The sequence below is a fragment of the Engraulis encrasicolus genome, chromosome 16, assembly GCF_034702125.1.
Source record: "Engraulis encrasicolus isolate BLACKSEA-1 chromosome 16, IST_EnEncr_1.0, whole genome shotgun sequence".
NCBI lineage: Eukaryota > Metazoa > Chordata > Actinopteri > Clupeiformes > Engraulidae > Engraulis > Engraulis encrasicolus.
In genome coordinates this window covers 16092700-16112837 of record NC_085872.1, presented here as the reverse complement: position 1 = coordinate 16112837, position 20138 = coordinate 16092700, and the positions used below count along the sequence as shown (strand labels likewise).

General features: G+C 44.4%; 1 protein-coding gene across 1 annotated transcript in view; it reads right to left on the bottom strand.

Annotated features, from left to right (window-relative positions):
• Positions 1-18015, bottom strand: part of LOC134466008 (MAGUK p55 subfamily member 7-like) — a 43961-nt gene extending 25946 nt beyond the window's left edge. The window contains exons 1-5 of the mRNA XM_063219906.1: positions 18012-18015; positions 14683-14801; positions 11138-11215; positions 9103-9183; positions 7771-7905 (exon numbers count right to left, since the gene is read on the bottom strand). Of these exons, the coding sequence (XP_063075976.1) occupies positions 7771-7905; positions 9103-9183; positions 11138-11215; positions 14683-14801; positions 18012-18015 (417 nt within the window). The remainder of the gene's footprint in view (positions 1-7770; positions 7906-9102; positions 9184-11137; positions 11216-14682; positions 14802-18011) is intronic.
• Between the last annotated feature and the right edge of the window lie 2123 nt (positions 18016-20138).

Genomic DNA, 20138 nt, shown 5'->3' with positions numbered 1-20138 from the left:
TTTTGGAACGAAACTCTTTATTTGCAGTTAGTATGAAGCAATGCTTTGGGCCCCACACAAATAGAATGAGTTGTCAGGTTTACTATTGGATAGAGCAAATTGTCTCATTTCACAGTACAATGAAACAATAAAACAGGTTTATTTTGTTTGCCACGAGCCGTACACTACTACCAGCACTAATGTAGGCATTTCACAGGTGAAAAGGGCTTATGCCAAAGGTAAAATGTGTTAGATATCCAGGGAGAACAAATGGAAATGGCTTGTCGGAAGGCTCGTCGTGTTCTATTCTACTGCGTGCATGTGGAGCCGTGTTCAAGGATGTATGATACAGCTGACAAGGACAAGGACGTAACTGTTGAAAACACCTTCGTGTTTGTTGACACAGTCTGTCAAACATAATATCAGTCTTCATCAAATTGGGAGCAAGCCTTTCAACACTTCGGACAAGTATACTAGAAACAGGTTTACTTCATATCAAACAGACTCCCACATACAGTACATACGCACACACGGATGGATTGGAGTGCTTACTTTGCTGCACCAAATGCCAATTTAACTGGGTGCACCATTTGCTTATCGCATTAAGTATTGGCCGCCACACTCACAGCTCTTAGTCTCCCCAGCTGCGTTCTGTTTGCCAGCCCTTTCCGCTGATCAACACATCATAATCAACCTTGCTGGTCCAACTTCAACAGTTTAGGTTAAGCCCACTGCACATATCAACACATGTCAACAACCGCCATACTAAAATAAGCTCCATTCCAAACACTTGCAAGAGAGAGACACAACTAGCGGTGGAGGGGGCCTCTTAAATAAGTGGTTCTTGGAGGCACCGCTACCATCACCATCAGCAGAGGACCCAGTGCTAAGCAACATGTACAGTGACAGCCTAAGGCACTGCCTGAATGAAAAAAAGAAAAAAACAGAAATTGCCAGTGAGCACCAGAAGCAGACACCCTCAAGGCTCCAGAACCGCAGGCACTAGCCAAGATGGGCTCCCGTCCCCAGTGTAATCACAGGGTTGGGCTCGGCCACCGCCACTGGGACCCAGAGGCGATTCTAGGGCAAGTTGGGGCCCCAAGTGGAAATTGAAAAGAATGAACATTTGCGACAAATCGCCACTACTGTCGTTTAAAGTCTTAGCTCTTATTCACCATCTACAAGCTTGGGGGCCCCGAGCGGCTGCCTGCCTAGCCTGGTGACAAGATACGCCTCTGCTGGGACCCGGAGCAGTGCTGTGGGGAGATGGGAGCACTTTCCCCTGAGTCATCCTGCATGGGGGCACACCCAAGGGGGGCACCTGTTTACAGCCAGACTTCCCGTTACCAACAGGACGAGGTGGTGAAGGTAGTACTTGCGGTGGTGGAGGTAATGGTGGTGCGGCGCGGCGCGGCACGTTGCGGTGCAGGGGGTAGACACAAAAGAAGCCAGCAAGGAGAGGACTCTCAGTCAGTCACAGGCAGCACACACACAGTCTTGGGGCTGGAATTACATGCTTGGAGAGTGAACAATCAAGGGGCTGAGTCTGGGGGCCCTTTTCCTCTGTGGCAGTCAAATTACTCATCATCAGTAAGATGACCGGCGCCTGGCATGGCCAGTGTGATAGAATCCATATGGGGAGGCAGCGAGCCTGATGGCTATTACTACTGTAGCCTTTCAAACACATAATCACTCCTGGCTGTTATTCTAGACCCGCAAGCAGTCGTACGGTACACACCATACAGTACACAGTACTCACTGCCCCTTCTGCCTGGTGAGAATTGAAGCCATATCTCCAGGTATCGGATGATCGACTTGCTACTGACTGTATGACAAATCGTGACCAATATTCTGTCCTGCATGACTTTTCCAGACAAAAGCGGAGGGTAGTCATCTTTCGCAATAGACCGAAGAGCTGAAACATGCAAGAAACACTACTGCACTGTGTGAGCGCGTGTGCATGCCTACCGACAGGGGAGGATAAAAGGGTCAGTTGTCCCGGGTCCAGAGCATGGAGGGGCCCGGAATTGGGACCCCATTACATTGTAGGTATTGAAGTGGGGGCCCTTTTCAGATGGATTTGTCCCGGGCCCAGCAAAAGCTATCAATGGCCCTGCGCACGTGTGTGTGGGGGGGAAATAGATCACTGGAGAAGACAGCAAGTGTCAGAGTTCATGTAGATAAAATATCACAGAAGTACATAAACATGTGCAGCAACAACATTTACATCATTTTTGGTCGGGCTCAAATGTGTGACCATTAAACAGACGTGAGGGATATGGGAAAACCATCTGATGTGTTTGTGTGCTCATAAGAATAACAAGGATGGTGGAGGCAGACAGTAGAGAGACAGACAAATATCACATGGCGAGAGTGAGAGTGAGGGAGAAATACTAGGAAGCACGAGGACAGCCAGGCGACAGCGCTGCAACCTCCAGGTCCCATACAGACCAACTTGACATTTGTGTGATGATGACATTTCATACTTTCCATTTCATCCTTGGAATTCATCAACTTGCAAATGGCTCCGCTCCAGCTATCCTCAGCAGATGTACAGTGGAACAAGTGGGGGAAAAGTCTTTATACGTTTTGCATTAGGAATGGGACAAATGCCATGGATGGCTGGAGAGGGCTGGCTGTGTCTAGGCCTCAGACCTAAGGGAAATATGGGCCGGTATAAGGCCCACAAGCTGGGTAGCACGGCGGGCTATGAGTGGAAATACTAACAGGGGAGACAAGTGAACTCTTTTTGTCATTGCGTCTGACCATTTTTTTTTTTCACTGGAAATGTATGCCAAATATCTCTATGCCTATGTAGCGCATGGGAGTGAGGAAGTGTCAGCACACAGACTAAATGACAAGTAAATGTTAGGCTATAGTGAATTTAACACAGTAGCCTAATTATCCCTGCGATTCATATGACATTTAACAAAGGAAATTTTGATTGATTGGGTATCAGAAACGTCCTAAAACTTTCATCAGAGAGGTTGTTTTGCACACCATACTATATACTACTGTATATACAGAGGCTTTGTAATCATGGATCATAATCTGCAACTATTCGTGATAATGGATGCCAATATGCCAAATTCCAAATGCCAATAAACTAATTCCAGCAAACTAGTAACATTCTAATCGGCACTGAGGACAGAGGTGGATTATGAATCCATGGGCCCCTGGGCCAGACAACAAGAAAGGCCCCCTCCATGGAATGGCGAGGTTGCAAAAGATGTGGGCATTTAACCAAGATGATAGAGACTTTGCTGTTGATGGTACAGGGGTTTGTCCCTCGAGAAAATGGGAAAATACGGTAGTTTAAAGTGTAATTTTAAACCAATTTGAGAACACAAATATAGACCAATAAAGAACTGTTTTTGTAGTGGGGAGGCTTGGGATTCAGGCCCCCTTGACTCTTGGGCCCCTGGGCCTGGGCACGGTAGGCCCATGCAGTAATCAGCCCTTGATTGAGGGTGCTTTATCTTGCTCACATTCACAGAGACAGTACCACTGGTACGTATGTCTGTTTTTCCTGGTTCTTTTGGATGACGCTTTGTGACCATATGCAGATCAGTTAGACAGATCGGATTGATGACTGTTTTTTTTTTTCAAAGACTCCGTTTGCAGACTGAATCAAATATGATGTTGGTCCACCTTTTGCAGCTATTGCAGCTCCAATTCTTCTGGGAAGGCAGTCCACAAGGTTGAGAAATGTGTCTGAAGTGTGAAATGTGTTCTTCCAAAAGCGCATTGGTGATGTTGGTCAAGAAGGCCTGGCTCTCAGTCTCTGCTCTAATGTTCTAGCAGGTTCAGGTCAGGACTCTGTGCAGGAGAGTCAAGTTCATCCACACCAGACTCTGTTATCCATGTCTTTGGGGACCTTGCTTTGTGCACAGGTGCACAGTCATGTTTGAAGAGGAAAGGTCCTGCTCCAAACTATTTCCCACAAGGATTTGCCCAAATGTTTTGGAATCCTGAAGCATGGAACCAAGGAGCCCTATCTCTGTCATTTCGTGAAGTTTTCACGAAAAAAATAACTTCAATTTTCGTGGTGCATTCACATTATTGCCCGTTTTTCGTGGTTGGGCAACGAAACGCTGCCTATTCATTTGAATTGCCCGACTGCTGCTATGGTTATCCAAGTGTCTGCAGGGGCGGGGAGGGGGTGCTGACAGAACACTGCTGATACACTCAGGACTCACTAATTCGACGCCCTTTCGGTACTTACGCCTACTACCCTACTTAACCCTAAACCTAACCCTAACCCTAACCTTAAACCGCATGGGCGGCACTATTAAGAGGCTAGGGGAAGCTTAGCTTCCCCAAAGTTGTCATAAGAAATAAATAAAAGGAACATTTTAAATCACGGTCAATCAGCTGGCTTCTTTGCTCTCCTATCTCCCCCCGGTGTGTGCGTTAGTTTTGCGAGTTTGATTGCGAGTTTAGATACCGGTCTGATGGAGGTAGAGTGACCTAGCGCATGAAAATGTCAATAGAAACAAAGGCGTGGACAGTCGGGTGTATGATTTGATTGCTCTAGACATTTTTGGGAGATAATAGTCCATGGTCTGGCAACTAGCCATTGTTGTGCCGTCTTCCTCTCCTGCCTCTCCAGTTTGTGTGTGTGCCTGTCGCGTTTGAGAGTTCCATTGGCGCACGAGCATGAAGACCCGTAGTTAAGCATGGAAATGTTCCGTTTTATTTGTTCATCATTTTGTTTCAACATCATATAATGTCATGCAGATATATCAAAAGCCGTGGTTAGGGCCTCGCGTGGCGACTGATTCAGTGCCCCCGGACCCTCCTACCACAACAGTTTCTCCGATGTTTTCTTTTCTTTTTTTTTTTTTTTTTTTTTTAGCATCCCCAAGAGTCTTGCTGTAGCGCCGCCTATGCTTAAACCTAACCTTAACCCTAAACCTAACCCTAACCCTAAATTGCTTGTTTGAAATGTTTGATTACCATGTGACGGTACCGAAAGGGCGTCAAACTAGTGGGTCGCTAGGCAGCAGTCGGGCAATTCAAATGAATAGGCAGCGTTTCGTTGCCCAACCACGAAAAACGGGCAATAACGTGAATGCACCACGAAAATTAAAGTTATTTTTTTCGTGAATAACTTACTTCACGAAATGAAAGAGATACGGTTGGAGCGAGGGGCCAAGCCCAACTCCTGAAAAACAACCCCACACTCTAAGTCATCCGGACCGCCACCAAATTTCATACTCGGCACAAAGCAGTCCGAAATGTACTGTTCTCCTGGCAACTTCCAAACCCAGACTCGTCCATCAGACTGCCAGATCAAAAAGCGTGACGCATCACTCCATCTCCACTGCTCTAGAGTCCAGTAGTGTGCTTGGTTTTACTTTCTGTACAGGACTTATTATTATGATATTATTATGTGTCTCTGGTGAATGAGTGTATTTTCTGCATGCTATATTGTGTGCCTGTTTCTTTTATGATACCTGTCTTGGGACAATGGATGAAAATAAATAAACACAAACAAACAAACAAATAATAAATAAGGAGAAACCTGCCAGACTCAACAAACGCTGGTTAGTGGAGCGTGTGGTCTGGATGGAGTGGCCCTGCTCTTAGTCAATAGACCTTAGAGAGCACAGAGTAGAGGAATCAGGGATTCTTCACCTTGACTAAGGGTAGGCAGTGAACAGTCAACAAGACCAAACCGAGCAGACCTGGAAATGCTCTGTGTTAGTTTGAAACAGGTTCAACTAAACAGGCAGGGCAGCCGAGAGAGGGGGCACAAAGACGGTCAGTTCAAGCAGTGGGAGACTGGGTAGGGTCATCCATTGTCTGATCAGTGATTAATGACTGCTTACGGTGGTGAATAGTAACCATTGGCAAGAATACACACACACACACACACGCACACGCACACGCACACGCACACGCACACACACACACAAGCACGTGAACATACACACACACACAAGCAAATACAAAATAAACTGGAAGAGGAGATTGATGGGGAATATACGTTGTTAGAAAAGTAATTGTAAATGGGTACTGTGGAAAAGGACACTACAGCAATACATGTATAACAATAATAAAGGAAGAATATTCAGCAGTGTACCATACACAAGGATGTATTATTGAATAATACTAGTGAATTGGCCGATTTTTCAGAAGCTCAGAAACAATAGAAACGAAGTATCCAAGGCACTCTTCCCAAAAAAGTTAAAAGAGCTTTATTGAATGGCTAAATCATTGTAGAAAAGTTAAAAACGCCAACATGTTTCGGCCAAGGAGTGGCCTTCATCAGGGTCACATTGACTCTGCCCTGATGAAGGCCACTCCTTGGCCGAAACATGTTGGCGTTTTTAACTTTTCTACAATGATTTAGCCATTTAATAAAGCTATTTTAACTTTTTTGGGAAGAGTGCCTTGGATACTTCGTTTCTTTTGCATCCTATTTTTTGACCAAAGAGCACCTTCGGACTACCAACCAAAAACGCCGTAGCCCTCCAAACTTTTCCTATTGTTCTCAGAAACAATATTTATTGCTCCTGACTAGAAGCAACACAGAAGGTCTTGCGTCACTAGGATGGCGCGGCCTGGCTACCAAATACCAATGTGCGCATGTCAGGTTAAAAAGTAATGTCATCTTTTTTCACCCCTCTACACCTGCATAGAAAAAAACTACACAGCAGGGTCGACATGGCCTTTCTCTGGCTTTCATGATAAAAAACGGTGCCTATAAGTGGCCTGCTGATCTCTCCAGCATCACCTATTCACAGTATGTGCTCAATGCCATATCTACGCGATGCATCAGTGCACATCCTGGCTGGTCAGCCATGGAAAAGTTGAGTGGAAAACTTTGGAGCACAGAGGTGATCCAGATCTCTCTCTGACCCTTGCCTTACGTGTGTGTGTGTGTGTGTGTGTGTGTGTGTGTGTGTGTGTGTGTGTGTGTGTGTGTGTGTGTGTGTGTGTGTGTGTGTGTGTGTGTGTGTGTGTGTGTGTGTGTGTGTGTGTGTGTGTGCGTGCGTGCGTGTGCGTGTGCGTGCGTGCGTGTGTTTCTCTCTCTCTTCTCTTACCACATGTCCAGTTGAGATCACCCCGCACCCCAACCATTCCAGAGAGGGCTACCCTCCTTCCCTTCCCTTCCTGTATTTTCCTCCTTACAAAGCACACTGAAAATGGCCTCATTTCCATGACCCTCACCTTAACCCAGCACATCATTACTGCTACCTAATTACAGGAGATTTCCTGGAATCCTAGTTTTGGGTTTTCCCTCTCAAGGATTTACTTTTTTCAGCATTTGCCACAGCCATATTTGGGTGTTTGGCTCATCCCTGCCACACGTACTTTGAAAACAAACATGGCACCGTCTCTGGCCCTGGTTGCTCTTTTGAACCTTGAGAACATGAGACTTTTAGCCTTGATTCACCTCTTTCTCATTACCTCCGCCAAGGAGGCGATGTTTTCAGTTGCGTTGGTTTGTCTGTTTGTCTGTCAGTCTGTTTGTTTGTTTGTTTGTTGTTTGTTTGTCCAAGGAGCAAGTGATTACATTCTGGTGGTGATCCGGATCACGAACCGGAGTCAGGACCTTTTTAAAGATTCTTCACCATTGCTGGCCTATAAGTGACCTCGTGACCAGATTTGTATTGCGGGAACTCCACAAAAACAAGGCAAAAAGACTTTAGGGTGTAACATAGTCAAATGTTCTATCAGGCAGCTTCCTTGGCGGAGGTCTGCACTCTCTGAGTGCTTCTAGTTAAATCATGTGTTGTTCTTATACATTTGACTGGTGGGTGTGAACTTCAAACACATTACCAGTGGCTGCTCTTTCTTGACAAGCCGAACAATCTTGACTGAGTCTTCCTCCTCGTCACAAATGTTGTCGGGCAAGGGCGGCAGTTCAGGGTCAAAGCCTTTCTGTGCAACCGAATCGTGGACAGACAGCAGGCTCTGGGGAGAAAAAAAAAACGTTTCAATTCATCAGACAAGAGACAAATCCCAGCTACAGTACATGGATGTCTGGAAGCCATGACGACTAATCTCAGCTTCTTCTTTGACATTTTCAAAATTTCCAAAACAACAAACATGAATTTATGAGTGCCATGCGCCGTAAAAAATATTTTCCGGCCCAAAAATAAAAGTGATCCGAAAGCCAAAACAGGTCATTAAACCTGTCCAAAATAAATCCTGTCATTCAGCAGACGCCCTCGTCATCAGCAATTCTCTGTTATTCTAATATTGAGGTACTTTAGTGTTTCAGTTCTCTGTAATTGGTTGGGGCCATTTCTTGTTCTGCAGATGCACATAGTATAGTTATTAAAGAGCAGGGGTCTAGGCAGGCAACTCTGCCTTTTAGGAGCTCGCAATGGCCCTTTTTAATGGTCGTAATGAATGGTTTCATCACTGCGCACATTAGCCTTGCTAATGACTGTGATGGGGAGAACATTTGTTCCCTCGCCGGGGAGCTATAAATGGGCAGCCAGACAAACACATCGCACCTTGATTGATTTTCCACGCAAGAAATGGCCCGTGTCTGTTTCAACCGCAGCGCAGGCCCCTCGATCAAACACTGAGCGCCTTCATGTGCTGCTGTGTTGTGTATGTGTGTGTGTGTGTGTGAGTATTTAAATCAGGCCAATCTTTTAGCAATCTGGCCAGGTGTGCAGACATAGAACATGCACTCAGGTAGCCCGTGCCTGTTTCAGGTAATTGGTAGTAGAGGGCTGCTTGGAGATTTTCGTTTTACTCATGTGCTGCAGTGATGTTTAAAGCCAAGTCCCCTGATCAGTGATTGTCAGTGCAAACAGGGAAGTACACGGGGGACTGAAGATTGTACACAGAGCACAGAGCGAGATGATGAACACGGGAGGAAAGTTGTAAGGAGGCCGTGTCAACATTGTACATCAATAGAATTTGTTAGTCTAGGGCCCTGCCATGGCCAACCGGTAGGGCACTCGTCTACCATGCGGCTGACCCAGGTTCGATTCCTTTGCCGACCCCTCCCTATCTTTCTCCCTATTCGCTTCCTGTCCACCTCCACACTGTCCTATCAAATAAAGTCAAAAAAGACCCAACAAATTATTTAAAAAAGAATTTGCTAGGCTCTAGAGACTGTAAATGCATGACCATAATGATATTCAGCCTTACCTTAAGATGGGGCTTAGACAGCAGGTAGCACAGCTCAACGATCTCTGGTCTGGTGTGTGATTGCTTTAGTTCTATGGTCAACTGGAAACAACACAAATTAGAGAAACTGTGAAAAACAAAACTGGGATCTATGAAAAACACCAAAGCAGCATGATGGATTGGCAAAGAAAACGTCTGTCTGCTTCCTTGACAGCAAATCATCAATACCAAAGCAACTGTGGACATTTTCAGTGCTTTACAAAAAATAAGACATTGATGTAAAATGAGTTGCTCATAACTAGGACGGCATCCAAGACGGCGACAGCGCCAGCAAGTTGAACACAATTCAATCACTGTTCCCCCTAAAATGTCTCACAAATGTCAACTGTTCCAGATTGTTGAAATAAACCAAACAGTAATACCCTTCATAAAACCAACCCCTTAAAGAAAAACAACAGATATAGTATGTGGTGGTGCGGCAGTAGCGGCAGTATTCAGTCCCTGGGGCCTGTGTGCATGCCCCGGGAGGGAAAGTGAAGCCCTCATCTCGTCTGCTGATCATCCTCCAGCAGCAGTGGCTGCTAACTGTGGCAGTAGCTCTGACGCTCGTGTCACTTCACCTGACATTAACCATACATTCGGCTCCTCATGGTGGAAACCTAACTCTGCGGGGGAAATGCTTTTAACAGCTTAATGCTCAAAAATGTCCTCCCTAGTCTCACTCTGCAGGGAGCTGGAAAAATGATATCTCGGTTTTTTTGGGTTTTTTTTTAAATCAGGGCCCTAGGTGTAGACAGGACGAGTGCGCCCCACTAAACTGATGCTGAAAGAGAGAGCACCACAACATCAAGCTGGTGATGAGTTTCGAAGACAAAAACACAAATAAGGGTTGTTTTGATAGCAATGTCCCAAACCAAACCAGACAGGTTTATCAAGCATCTGTTCCCAGTCCAAATGGATTGGCTATAGCAAAATTGGAATGGACGCCCCTTTTTTCACGATAAATAGGAATCAGCAAAACGGCTGGAGCTTTTACTACACATACATCCTTTACCATTTGACTTCTATTTCGTATGATTCTGATCTTACACCGGGGATGGATTAGTGTGACCTGTCATTTTATAGCTGTGCAGTCAGAGCTGAGGCTAAGCCACGAGGAGCATGGATTTGTACTTTTGTGGTGCATTCTTGGTCATGCTCCAATACCCCAATAAACTAGCCAAAAATTCTAACCGTAGGGGGGTGAGACTGTCATCAGCATATGGTGCATGACTAAATTTTCATGTGATGGGACGTGTGTGTGTGTGTGTGTGTGTGTGTGTGTGTGTGTGTGTGTGTGTGTGTGTGTGTGTGTGTGTGTGTGTGTGTGTGTGCGTGTGTGTGTGTGTGTGTCTCTGTGTGTCTGTGTTACAGAGACAGCTGGGATTTACTGTATGTACATATATCTTGATATTTGAATATCCTTGTGTCTATTTGCGCAAGTTTGCATTTCCAACGATAAAAGTTGTGTAAAACGATGTGTGTGTGTGTGTGTGTGTGTGTGTGTGTGTGTGTGTGTGTGTGTGTGTGTGTGTGTGTGTGTGTGTGTGTGTGTGTGTGTGTGTGTGTGTCTGTGTGTCTGTGTGTCTGTGTGTGTTGTTGGTGCATTGTGTATGTGCATGTGAATCTGTTTGTGTAGGTGTGTTCTTGTGTTTTCGCATGCACTTATGGTTGTGTATGTGTGTGTGTGTACGTGCATGCATGCATGTGTGTGTGTGCGGGTGTGTGTGTGTGTGCAATGCATACTCCTGTGTGTCTTTTTGAGGCTGGTCTTAGGCTGCTGCTGCTCTGGGACCTAACTGATAATCCCTGACAGCACAAACGAAAAGGGGGAGAGCGGAGCAGAGTAGAGCAGAGCAGAGCAGAGCAGAGCCGAGCAGTGAAACCTCAAACCTCAGCCAACTGCTCTCCACCGCCTGGGATCCTCTTTCCACAAGCAGCCCCCTGCCCCCTGCCCCAGCACAGCGCAGCGCAGCACACTCCAGCCTCCAGCCCCTGTCCTCCAGGGAGCATTTACCTCGCCTGCCAGGCACACTGCACTGTCCTGGATGGGCTTGGGTCTCTGGGCTCCAAAGCGCAGCAGTCTCTCATAGACCTGCGAGTGTGGAGTGAGAGGAAAAAGACAGAGAGAGAGAGAGAGAGAGAGAGAGAGAGAGAGAGAGAGAGAGAGAGAGAGAGAGAGAGAGAGAGAGAGAGAGAGAGAGAGAGAGAGAGAAACAGAGAAACAGAGAAACAGAGACACAGACAGACATACAGAGAGAGAGAACGATAGAGCAAAAGAGAGAGATATTACGATTAAGAGAGGGAGTGATTATACAATAAGAATAGTGGATGATGAGGAGAAGGAATGATAGACGTGAAAAAAGAGCCAGAGAGAGAGAGAGAGAGGGCCGGGCATCATTTGGAGTGTTGGGCCAGTGAGGATGACGGGTCTGCTAAGTAGCGGGCGAGCAGGGAAGCCGGCAGGGAGGGGACAAAGGGGTCAGTTGTCCTGGGCACGGGGAGAAAGGGGCCAAAAATTGGGTCCTCATTACATTGAATGTACTGAGATAAGGGGCCCTTCCCGATGACTTTTGTCCTGGACCCGGTCAAAGCTGTCTGCTAAGGAGCGGGCGAGCGCCGACTGCCCCCTTGCAGACGAGTGAACCCACGAACCCATGAAACCCCAGACACAGTGGTGTCTGTTAACAAGAATCTCTCTGTATTGTCTGAGTAATACATCATGGCACGCGGCCGAGGACGGATGATTTGACAAGCAGAGCACGTCCCGGCATGCTAAATCAGTCAAAAGAATAACAGAAGAGCTGCTTCAGGAAAAGCAAAGGCTGGCTGGCTGGCTGGTTGTCTGGCGGGCCACTGTCTGTATGTACGCCTATCTGTCTGCCACTCAAGCTGGGAGAGAGAGAGAGAGAGAGAGAGAGAGAGAGAGAGAGAGAGATTGTGCGTATGCGTATGCGTGTGCGTGTGCGTGTGCGTGTGCGTGTGCGTGTGCGCGTGCGCGTGTGTGTGTGTGGTGGGGTGGAGGGTCAGGTTGGAGGAAACTCAGCATCACATTGGTGCAAAAGAAATATGCAATCATATTTACCACCCTTACATAGCTAAGAGCTCTCATATAAAAATATGGATTTTTATAACAGTTGGATTTGTTGAGACAATGTCGACTTTTTTTTTCTTTAAGTGCTCACGCTACTATTGGCCGAGCAGCCGTATATAACAGTTGGGCTTATGTTCTCTGGGCCCTCGTCTGGTTCCTCCTGCTCCGTCTGCATCTTTGTGCTCATAAAGTGCTCTGTGTTGGCCATGTCGCTCGCTTAATGCACACCCATCTGCCAAGTCTCGCACCTCGTATAATGGCCCGAACAGCTAAATTCGGCCCGCTTCTTTCGTCTTCAATATTTTTTTTTCTTGTGAGATCCAGCGGTTTGATAATCTAATGAATTTGATCCTGTTTTTCCACACACACAGAGCAGAGAGAAAAATGCTGCTTCCCATCTGTGACATTGAAGTTGTGGAATTTCTTGGCTTTTAAAAGGAACAATACTAACTATTATTGATCCAGGATGTTACGACAATAAAAACAAAATGCCCGTTAGGCCTTGTTGTACTTGCACCAAAGTGCACCCTGCATGGTGATCAAAACAATATTTTCAGGCTTTATTTTTTTAGTTTATTTTATTGAAAAAGTGTGGGCATAACACTTTAACTGTAAAACGTCCTTCTGTACTAGACCACAGATTGTGGTATGATAAATAAATAAAACAAAACAACATCCAAGGCTCCTCTGTCACTCAGCAACAACAACAAACAACAAATACCGTACATCCATAAAAGTTTAAGTTACGTCTATTCCAAATGATTACAAAAACATTTTCAGGTGATAAATAAGGAGTGTGGCCCGAGTTTACAGCGGCAGTATAGTGTGCCATTTTAACGTGATCGGACCTCACTTGAGAAACATCCATGTTTTCACAAAGTGACTTGTAAAATCTCTTGGACGTGAGCCTGTGAGCGTAGACATTACATTTCAGACCAAACTATTTTGAACACATTTGGAAGTGGGTGACCATAAATAACTTCCCCACTTGTTCAACAGTGAAAAATGTGTTTTCCCCCTGAATGTAACAGACGTTAGTTCTCCTGATGTCTCTTGAAGCAGGTGCTTGGTCTATGGCAGCTTTGGGGCTCATCACCAGTCCCACAAGCTCCCTGTGTTTTACACGACGGTCCATCCAGCAGCACACAGAACATGAGAAATAACCACTCCAGCACTGCAGGACAGTAGTACCAGAGATTCTTTAAGTATAGAGATATGCCAACATAATAGGTTTCTATGGGCACCTAACGCGACCAGGTTCCAGTCTGCCTAAAGGGCCGTGTAATAATGCTCCTACAATGAATAGAACAGTCCTTAGGTCTGCCTAGGTCTGCCTAAGGGGGGCCATAATAGAACCAGGAAACAATGGGCCAATGGAACCTCTCTCTCTCTACTCTCTCTGGTAGTACTTTCACTCCAGAAGAAGGTGTCAGGTAGACACAATGATTATTTGTCTAAAGCAGTCGTGATTCTCAAACTGTGGGCCCTGAAGGTGTTCCAAGTGGGCCTTGAAATCAACTTCTAAAAAATCAAAATAATATTTTTGCGTGTCTTGCTGTTGATGTATTTTTGTAGTTTTATTGTTTATTTGGTCAGAGGACGACCGCAAACATTTGTGAACATTTCGAGTCGGGCCCCAAGTTGGAAAAGGTTGGGAACCCCTGGTCTAAGGTTTGTAATAACTCCCTCTGCCTTTTTTGTAACCTGCCGTATTCTGAGCACTATCCACCCTCATTCACCTCTCTCCTTTCCCATAGCACTGCATCGCAAGCAGCACCAGACAACATTTGTTTCGGCCATCAGCACCGGCAGCCAGCAGATGATGCTACTGGGCGGACTCAGCCGGCTGTATTTTTGGAAGTCTCGTTTCCAAACACTTTACTGTCACTGAAGAATGCCATCATTCCACAGAAGGTGCCTATTGGGTTATTATAAATTGTCAACATAGAATTTTTACAGATTGTTTATGGAAAGAAAGGGGAAGAGGGAAAAAGAATGAGAGCATAGCAGGAGCAAGTTTAGGTGTTGCTGAGTTGAGACACATTTGGGATTATCGGATAATTTCTCATGTCTCTACTTTTCTGTGTGCAGGATGTGCATGAATACATTCTTGTTAGTATTGGTCTTAAAGGTGGAGTAAGACAGAGAAAGAGAAGAGGGGCAGAGAGAGAGAGAGAGAGAGAGAGAGAGAGAGAGAGAGAGAGAGAGAGAGAGAGAGAGAGAGAGAGAGAGAGAGAGAGAGAGAGAGAGAGAGAGAGAGTGTGTGTGTTTGTGTGTGTGTGTGTGTGTGTGTGTGTGTGTGTGTGTGTGTGTGTGTGTGTGTGTGTGTGTGTGTGTGTGTGTGTATGGTGTGTGTATGGTGTGTGTGTGTGTGTGTGTGTGTGTGTGCATACGTATGCTTGCGTCCGTGCGTGCATGCGTGTGTAGTGTTCTGCAGGAGTCCACATAAAGTGAGTGTGGTTGGTTACCCTAATGAGAAGGTGGAGCGTGCTCCCCATCAGTGTGTCCTGCAGGAAGCTGCTCTCCTCACTCTGGTCCATATGAGGCTCCAGGCCAAACACCACAGAGGCCAGCACCCTGCACACACCTGCAGGGGAGGGGAGGGGAGGGGGACACAACACAACACAAGATGAATGCACAGCACGCACATGCATGGCCGTAACTACCATAGAGGACACAGAGGTCGTATCCTCAGTATTTTTTTCAGTAATGTAAAATGTATCTATGATGAAAATCGATATGTGAAGAGTTCAGATGCAAAACCCCCTAACTCCATTTCTGAAGACCTGCACTTATATATTTTTAGAGAACCCCATTGTTGGTTTGGTTTAGATTCATGTACTTGATAATACATATAAATAGTTATATATTACTTAAATGAAATAAAACATATGCAATTTTTATAACTTTGTATAAAATTAAAATGAATTAAGATTATTTTCTGAAGAGGCACTTAGGGGGTTTTGCATCTGAACTCTTCATATGATCAACAATGATAAATTCAGTCTCTGTATACATTCTGTATTTATCCTCAAAGCAGTGATTAATGAAAACACATTTGAGTTTGACTGAAGTGTTTGAAGCATTCTAAAGGTACAGTATGCAGTACATCATGCAGTATTTGACCCCGGTATTTGAAAATGGTTACAGCGCTGGGCATATGCAAACCATAGCAACATGATTAACAGTGATGACAAGTTAAGCAAATCAATTTAATTGCATCCATATTAATGAACCTTACACGATGTCAATTAATAAATATAATGTGTATTTGCATGGTACTGTATGTCCACAAATTTGAAAGGGGATATTTTAAAATTGTAGTATTTGGAGAAGGTTCTGAAAGTTTGCCAGGCATTTTGTACTTGATGTAAAAGTGAAATTTCTTTAACTGTTTTCTGATCTGTGCTCTGAACCTGACACTGAATCATCTGTGGCTTCAACATGAGCATTTGGAGTAGCTTGTTTTTAACATCTAGGTGGAAGAATGACTATGCTTTCCATGCAGACCGTGTTTAGCTATGCACATCCTTAATCTTATCGTGGCATACGCCTGTGTTTGCAAGAATAGATTAGACTATCGTGCTGGGTTTTTTTCAATATCATTTCTTTTCTGTAATTATCCTTTAAATATAAATGTGGTCCACTGCATGAGTCATTGTACTTACTGCAGTTAAGGGCTTGACACTGGCATCTACAAACCGGTCAAATGCTGGTAAAACTTGGTTGTAGCTAGTAACAAATTTTGTTATACTACTTGATCTTCGGTATGATAAATCACAGTAGTTGAATCAATTGGTTGTATTTAAATGCAAGAATATTCTAAAGAAATAAAACTGAATGAAAAACAAAACTTTGGCTCGCTGAAAGACTTAACGGCTAGTGATCTGTATATCCACAAGCCACAATAGCTGGTGAGCAAAAAAGCTAATGTCAAACCCTGCTGCAGTTACACATCAATCCAGGGGTGCTTTTCTGGAAAGCGTAGTTGCTAACTATGTTAGCTACTTTGTTGGTTGCAATGCAATTTCCCATTGGCAACTACCGAAGTGGCTACTGTAACTGCTAACAACTACGCTTTCCAGAAATGCACCCCAGCATTTTACCATTTTGTTACATAGTTTTTAACCATCTAGTTCTACAATCTTTGTTAACGTCTTTATGTTCAATACATTCAATCCGAGATGAAACATTACACGTTAGTCTTCATGTCATCAAATCCTTTATTTTGTCCCAGCTGAGGTGAAATATGCAAAATATGTTAAATAAATTCATATACTGTAGTGTACAAAGTAACCCATCTACATTCTAAATTAATTGTATCAATTATATTGGGCTTTTGGGGGCATATCAAAAGATTTCCTTTCCAATGTTTTCTGTGGTAACACTTTTATATACAGTATCTGCGCTTACATTTCCTTGTTGCAGGAGAATGTGAGTATTTATCAAAGAAGGCCTGTGCATTCTCAGTCATTTGAACATAGAAAATAAAGGATTATATTGTTTCCCATCATCGCCTCACTGATATATTCTGTCACTAATGCAGAACCCCTCTGACAGGTTGCATGTTCGCTCATGCTGAACCAAGTTAAATGGGTCCTCAGTGTTTTAAGCCATACGAGGGCCATTCAAACACCAGAGAGAGAGATAATAATGTCCACAGATGTCTGGCTGCCAGATTGTAGTGAATGGATTATTAAACTCAATTTAGGGAGAGACACGGCAGACCTGGAGGCTGTGTGTGTAGATTATGGGGGAAGTCTCACAGGACGTACAAAAATGGAAGACGGCTGTAGGGCTTCCAAACATAACAAAGCCCCTTGTTAACCTGCACTGTAAAAGTCTATCTGATAACCAATGCTAATGTTGGACTCAGGGGGATGAATGTGTTTGCATGACAGCTTTCATGGGATGGATGTCAGATCATTCTGTTCCTCTATCTGTCTGTCTGTACAACATGTCTCTGATTTGGCCTGTCCCCACTTATCTCATGAGTCATGACTCTATTAAAAAAGATAATGACAAGTCAAGAGGGACTGCAATTAGTGCAAAAAGGTGAGTATTTTCTGCACAGCAGAATTATGTATTGAGGGGATGTTCTCATTAATTATGTAGTGGCAACTTAATCAAATGTGTTAGCTCTACTTTCACCAGATGCAGCTCCTCAGACACCATTTCATGTTGAAAAAAAAACATGCAGCCAAGCAGGCCAAGGTCTAAATGCAGTTTCTATTGTATACACACACAACCCTCTTTTCTAGTAGAATGGGACACTTGTGGTGTCAGGCCAACCAAAACTCATCGTGCTGAAACCCAGCTGCTGCCCACCTGCTCCTGAACCAGTTTTATACAGTAACACATCGCAGCACCACTACCAAGAGGCGAGCTCAGCCAACGAGGACAGGGATTAGCAAACCCAATTTCAGCAGCCAAGCGCCACTGTCTTCATAGTGAAACTCTGGCGTGATGTATTGAGATGTATGTGAAAGTTAAAGTGAAAGCCCAACTAGGAAACTCCAAATCCCATTGTCATTGTGACACAGCACTCCACAGCACACAAGTGTTCACTGCACACTGCACACAACGAAATTGCATTTATGCTTCACCCGTGCAAGGGGGCAGCCCCCAATTGCCGCCCAAGGGAGCAGTGCGGCGGGACTGTACCATGCTCAGGGTACCTCAGTCATGGAGACGGATGGGGGGAGAGAACTGGTTAATTACTCCCCCCACCAACCTGGCGGGTTGGGAGTCAAACCGGCAACCTTTAGGATACAAGTCTGACATTCTAACCGCTTACCCATGATTGCCCGTGCCCTGCCCTATGTGTATGTATGGCCCTCAAGCCCACTGCCTGCCCACCCCGTACTCACTTCCATGTCCAGCAGGAAGACTCAGCATGATGATAACAAGAGTCTCAGGATCTGGCTTTGGTTCTTGAAACAGTTGGCACATGGAGAGAGAGAGAGAGAGAGAGAGAGAGAGAGAGAGAGAGAGAGAGAGAGAGAGAGAGAGAGAGAGAGAGAGAGAGAGAGAGAGAGAGAGAGAGATTTAAACTTTAAAGTTAGTGATGGTTCCTCATTGGACAAGAACATATAAATATTTTGTGGAATATATGGCATATGCTTATTACAAACGGCAGTCTAATCTTCTCTAGGCATTTTACTCATCTGCAATGCCTCAGCTGCATGATTGTATGCATGAATAGTAACTCTGAAGTAATGTCTCCACCTAGTGGGGAAATCAGGTACCAGGATTCATCACTTCAGCTGTATTTGGCACATTTCTATTTTGACAACACCAAGGTTTAAAATGCTTCTGAAGGACTTCAACACACACGAGTAAAACATGTGATTAATGTTCAATGTGCAATGTGCAATGCAATGTGAAATGCAGGTTATTTTCATTAAATTATTCAACAAGGAGCCTGTGGACCAACAGACAAAACAGCATAACGTAAAACACGGTATAAAGCACAATAAAACAAAACATTAAACAACTGAAAAATAATAACAATATATCTCAAAGAGTCAAGTCAAGTCAAGTGTACTTTATTGTCAAAATTCTGTGTAACAGGGTTAGCACAGAAGTTTGAAATAGCATTTGACCAGTCTCCAATGTGAAGTTAAACTAAAACATATAAATAAGACATTGATAATAATCTCTCTCTCTCTCTCTCTCTCTCTCTCTCTCTCTCTCTCTCTCTCTCTCTCTCTCTCTCTCTCCCTCCCTCTCTCTCTCTCCCTCCCTCTCTCTCTCTCTCTCTCACACACACACACGCACATGCACACAGGGAAGACAAAGGGGTATGTTGTCCCGGGCCCAGTGAGATAAGGCCCCCGTTACATTGTATGTATTGGATAGGTCGCCCTTTCAGATGACTTCTTTCTGGGCACAGCAAAAGCTGTCAGCGGCCCTGCACGCGCACACACACACACACACACACACACACACACACACACACACACACACACACACACACACACACACACACACACACACACACACACACACACACACACACACACACTCGCACTACATAGGCTTACTAACTCATAGTACAGGAATTCACATTTTTCCTCTGACACATTCACTCACAACACACACACAAACTGTTTTCAAAACACTAACAAACTGATATAGAACTTACTTACCAACACAAAGTATCCCATCAAAGTAACACAGATAACAGCCCTAAAAGTCTTGACTTTGCTTCATAATTCAAAAAGGGTTACAGGGAACCTATTTCTAATTTTCCCTCTCCAACCCCAGAGAGCACTGGAAAACACAATCCAAAGACAATAATCACTGAATGTGATAGAGATGGACAGCACAGACCATCATCAATACTGACCTACATTTATCTAGGCAGACGGACGCTCATTGGCTGAGGGAAGCACATGACATGGCCACATTATAGTACATTTAACAGGTCAATATTTTACTATTATTGATGACAGGACCTAAATCTTTTATATTAGGCCTACATGACCACAAGAGGCGTTTATTTAGCAAGTAAGAACAAATCTGGTTGTGTTAAACATACTGTAGGCCTACAATTGAAAGTTACAAATGTGATCTCCCTGCTAACAAAAAAAATCCAAAAAGATATCTTGAATTATCTCTTCTGAAGGCCTAAACAATAATGTATTCTAACTTTGCACTAAAAACGTTTAAGTATACACTAATGAAATATAGTATCGACTACTCCAGGGACTAGGGTTCGACTCTGACCAAAGGTCATTTCCTGATCTTTCTCCTGTCTCTTCCACTTAATTCCTATCACACTCTATCACCATCCTGTCAACAATAAAGTAATAGAAGCCATATATACAGTATATGGCTATATATAACTCTTATTTTTTTTATTGCACATCATTATCGTACTAAATTGTAATTCTGACAACATAAGCTTTTAAGTAGGCTA